Below are 4,707 nucleotides of genomic sequence, written 5' to 3' on the forward strand. Positions count from 1 at the left end.
GCAAACACCTTACCTCCATGCTATCTCTCTGGCCCCAATCTAGTTATTTTTTATTGTATACTAATTATATGAGTAAATCACTATTTTACACCACTCACACAACCTTTTAAGAGTTTCAATACTGGGGCTGGAGCAGTGGCACAGCAGTAGGGCGTTTGCCTTGCAAGCGGCTGACCTAGGACGCACCGCAGGTCGATCCCCTATATGGTTCCCCAAGCCAGGAGCGATTTCTGAACGCTTAGCCAGAAGTAACCTCTGAGCGTCACAGGATGTGCCCCCCACCCTAAAATGAGTTTTAATACTAGCCAATTTCATAACAGAATACTCACATAAGCTACTATGTCCGTTTGGTAATGTAGCACCAGCTTGAGAAGTTAACCTAAAAAAAAATTATATATAATATGCAAATAAAACAACATTCATTTAAAGAAGATATAAAATATTATTGAATAATTTTAGTCTTTAAAACATTAGTAACATATTAAGACTATAACATTTTTACCCCAAGATCAAAATTTTCAATTAACAAAACATACCATCTAGTTAATAGTAATAGAAATGTCATTATTCAAGAAAAACTTTAATAACAAGTTTTAAACTAACGTACACCTGTTATCAAACTCTAATTTAAAATTTCGTTAAAAGGGCCCAGAGAGATAGCACAGCAGCGTTTGCCTTGCAAGCAGCCGATCCAGAACCTAAGGTGGTGTCCCGTATGGTCCCCTGTGCCTGCCAGGAGCTATTTCTGAGCAGATAGCCAGAAGTAACCCCTGAGCACTGCCAGGTGTGGCCCAAAAACCAAAAAAAAAAAAAATCTCGTTAAAAGAATTAACATATACCATTAAGTTGACTAGTATTATAACCAGCAGCAATCATGACTACGTACTGCTGATTTTGATTTAAAATTTAAATAATAATAAATCTACTAAGATAATTAAATCAAATACTAATACCACTGAATAATTTTTTCAAAATATTTTATATCCTAACAAATAAAAGTTTAGCTAATTTCTTAAAACAGTGACTCTCAGGGCTAGCTGGAGCAATAGCACAGCGAGGAGGGAACTGGACTTGCACACTGTCAACCCTGGTTCAATCCCCAGAATCCCATATGGTCCCCTACTCTTCCAGGTACAATTTCAGAGCACTAGCCAGAAGTAACCTGAGTGCCATTAGGTGTGGCCAAAAAAAAATCAACAACAACAAAAAGAAAGAAAATAATGGGAATGATAGTGCAGCAAGGGGATGCTTTCCTTTCTTTTTTCTTTTAATAATATCTTTATTTAAGCACCATGATTGCAAACATGTTTGTAGTTGGGTTTTAGTTATAAAAACAAACAAAAAAAACACACACCCCCTTCACCAAAGCAATATTCCCACCACCAATCCCCCCCCCTTTCTTCCTCCTCCCAAACCCTCTGCCTTTATTCGAGACAGGCATTCTATTTCTCTCACTCATTACCATTATCATGATAGTTGTTGGTATAGTTATTTCTCTAACTGCACTCACCACTCTTTGTGGTAAGCTTCATATCATGGGCTGGTTCTTTCAAGGCTCATCTGTAGTGTCTCTGGATATTATTACCATATTGTCTTTTATTTTCTTAAAAGAAATGATGAATGAGACTATTCTGTCTATCTCTCTCCCTCTGACTCACTGCACTCAGCATAATAGCTTTCCATATCCCTCCATGAATATGGAAAATTGCATGACTTCATTTTTCCTGATGACTGTGTACCACAGTTTCAACAAATGTACCACTCATTTGTTGTCAAGCATCTGGGTTGTTTCCAGATTCTGGCTATTGTAAATAGTGCTGCAATGAATATAGGTGTGCAGAAGGCATTTTTGTGTTGTATTTTTGTGTTCTTAGGGTATATTCCTAGGAGTGGTCTAGCTGGATCATATGGAAGCTCAATTTCCAGTTTTTTTGAGGAATCTCCATATTGTTTTCCATAAAGACTAAACTAGACTGCATTCCCACCAGCAGTGAATGAGAGTCCTTTCTCTCTACATCCCCGGGCCAGCACTAATTGTTCTTGTTCTTTGTGATATGTGGCAGTCTCTGTGGGAATGCTTTTCCTTTCATGCAGGTTTAATCTCCAGCACTTTTTGGTACTCTGAGCCAATCCAGGAGTAACTGTGACTATAGAGCTAGGAATAACACCACTGGGTATTACCCAAAATTCAAAAAAAGAAAAAAAGTCAGTAGGTTCCCCCAAGCCTGCCAGGAGCGATATCTGAGTAACAGAGTCAGGAGTAACAAGTGTTGCTGGGTATGACACACACCCCCAACCCTGAAAAGAAAAAAGATAGTTCAAAAAGCTGGAGGATATGCTTTCAAGTATGAGGCATGCCCAGCATCCATGATATTCCAAACACTACCAGGATTACCCATGAGCATGAAAAACTGCCTCAACCACCACCAAGATGTGATCCGAAAACAAAAAAGGGTTGAAGCGACATGAACTTGCCTTGCAAAAAGATGAACTAGATTCAATCCCTGGCAACCAATATAGTCCCCTGAGCACCACCATGAATACTCCCTAAGCACAGAGCCAGGAGTAATTCTAGTGCACTGCTGGATCTGGCCCAAAATATAAATTAAAAAGTTCAAAAACAAAACTAAATAGTTATGTAATAAACTTAATAAACTTATTCTTTAATGTCTAACAACTTCATTATTTTCAATATTAAAAACCAAAAGTCAGGGCCTGGAGAGATAGCACAGCGGTGTTTGCCTTGCAAGCAGCCAATCCAGGACCAAAAGTGGTTGGTTCAAATCCCGGTGTCCCATATGGTCCCCCGTGCCTGCCAGGAGCTATTTCTGAGCAGACAGCCAGGAGTAACCCCTGAGCACCGCCGGGTGTGGCCCAAAAACAAACAAACAAAAAAAAAGTCAGGGGCCAGAGCGGTGGCACAAAGTGGTAAGGTCTGCCTTGCTCACGCTAGCCTAGGACAGACCAGTTCAATCCGCCAGAGTCCCATATGGTCCCCCAAGCCAGGAGCGATTTCTAAGTGCATAGCCAGGAGTAACCCCTGAGCGGCACCCAGTGTGGGCCCCCCCCAAAAAAATAATGAAAAAAAAAAAAAGGCCGGGAGCAACAATACAGTGGGTAGGGCATTTGTCTTAAGGGTGGTCAACCCAGTTTGAGTCCCAGCATCTCATATAGTCCCCCCAAAACTGCCAGGAGTTATTTCTGAGCTCAGAGCCAGAAGTCTCTGGGCATCGTTGGGGTATGACCCAAAAACAAAAAAAATCTAGTCCAGGGAGAAAATTTAGGAAAATAGTAAACATGGAACTAAAGCAGGAATTCCCAAACTACACCATATATTTAGGGGGAACAGGATTGGTCCAAGAGCCTGACCCCAGCCATACATGCTCCTCCTGGTAGCACCATTGGTATGACTGTACTGTCTCTGAACACACCTAGGAATGGCCCAACACTTTAAAAAAGAAAAACTGGGGGCCGGATAGATAGCATGACGGTAAGGCGTTTGCCTTTCAAGTAGGAGGTCATCGGTTCCAATCCCAGCGCCCCATATGGTCCCCCGTGCCTGCCAGGAGCAATTTCTGAGCCTGGAGCCAGGAATAACCCCTGAGCACTGCTGGGTGTGACCCAAAAACCACAAAAAAAAAAAAAAAAAAGAAAAGAAAAAAAGAAAAGAAAAGAAAAGAAAAGAAAAGAAAAGAAAAGAAAAGAAAAGAAAAGAAAAGAAAAGAAAAGAAAAGAAAAGAAAAGAAAAGAAAAGAAAAGAAGGGGCCAGGCGGTGGCGCTAAAGGTAAGGTGCCTGCCTTGCCTGCGCTAGCCTCGGACGGACCGTGGTTAGATCCCCCGGCGTCCCATATGGTCCCCCAAGCCAGGAGCGACTTCTGAGCGCATAGCCAGGAGTAATCCCTGAGCGTCACCGGGTGTGGCCCAAAAACCAAAAAAGAAGAGAAGAGAAGAAAGGGAGAGGGGAGGGGAGGGGGGGGAGGGAGGGGGAGGGGAGGGGAGGGAGGGGGGGAGGGGGAGGGGAGGGGGAGGGAGGGGGGGGAGGGGAGGGGGAGGGGAGGGGAGGGGAGGGGAGGGGAGGGAGGGGAGGGGAGGGGAGGGGGGGGAGGGGAGGGGAGGGGAGGGGAGGGGAGGGGAGGGGAGAGGAGAGGAGAGGAGAGGAGAGGAGAGGAGAGGAGGGAGAGGAGAGGAGAGGAGAGGGAGAGGAGAGGAGAGGAGAGGAGGGAGGGAGAGGAGGGAGAGGAGAGGAGAGGAGAGGAGAGGAGGGGAGGAGAGGAGAGGAGAGGAGAGGAGAGGAGAGGAGAGGTGAGGAGAGGAGAGGAGAGGAGAGGAGAGGAGAGGAGAGGAGAGGGAGGAGGAGAGGAGAGGAGAGGAGAGGAGAGGAGAGGAGAGGAGAGGAGAGGAGAGGAGAGGAGAGGAGAGGAGAGGAGAGGAGAGGAGAGGGAGGAGAGGAGAGGAGAGGAGAGGAGAGGAGAGGAGAGGAGAGGAGAGGAGAGGAGAGGAGAGGAGAGGAGAGGAGAGAGGAGAGGAGAGGAGAGGAGAGGAGAGGAGAGGAGAGGAGAGGAGAGGAGAGGAGAGGAGAAGAGAAGAGAAGAGAAGAGAATGAAGAGAAGAGAAAAGAAAAGAAAAGAAAGAAAAAAAAGAAAAGAAAAAGAAAAGAAAAGAAAAGAAAAGAAAAGAAAGAAGAAGAGAAAAGAAAAACTGGGGGCT

At 44.6% G+C, this 4,707-nt stretch overlaps 1 protein-coding gene across 1 annotated transcript in view; it reads right to left on the bottom strand.

Moving 5' to 3' along the window:
- ATAD2B (ATPase family AAA domain containing 2B) overlaps window positions 1-4,707 on the bottom strand; it is a 150,623-nt gene that overhangs the window by 113,437 nt on the left and 32,479 nt on the right. The window contains exon 3 of the mRNA XM_049784505.1: window positions 330-379. Coding sequence (XP_049640462.1) covers window positions 330-379 — 50 coding nt within the window. The remainder of the gene's footprint in view (window positions 1-329; window positions 380-4,707) is intronic.

Source organism: Suncus etruscus, chromosome 12 (assembly GCF_024139225.1).
Source record: "Suncus etruscus isolate mSunEtr1 chromosome 12, mSunEtr1.pri.cur, whole genome shotgun sequence".
Taxonomy (NCBI): Eukaryota; Metazoa; Chordata; class Mammalia; order Eulipotyphla; family Soricidae; genus Suncus; species Suncus etruscus.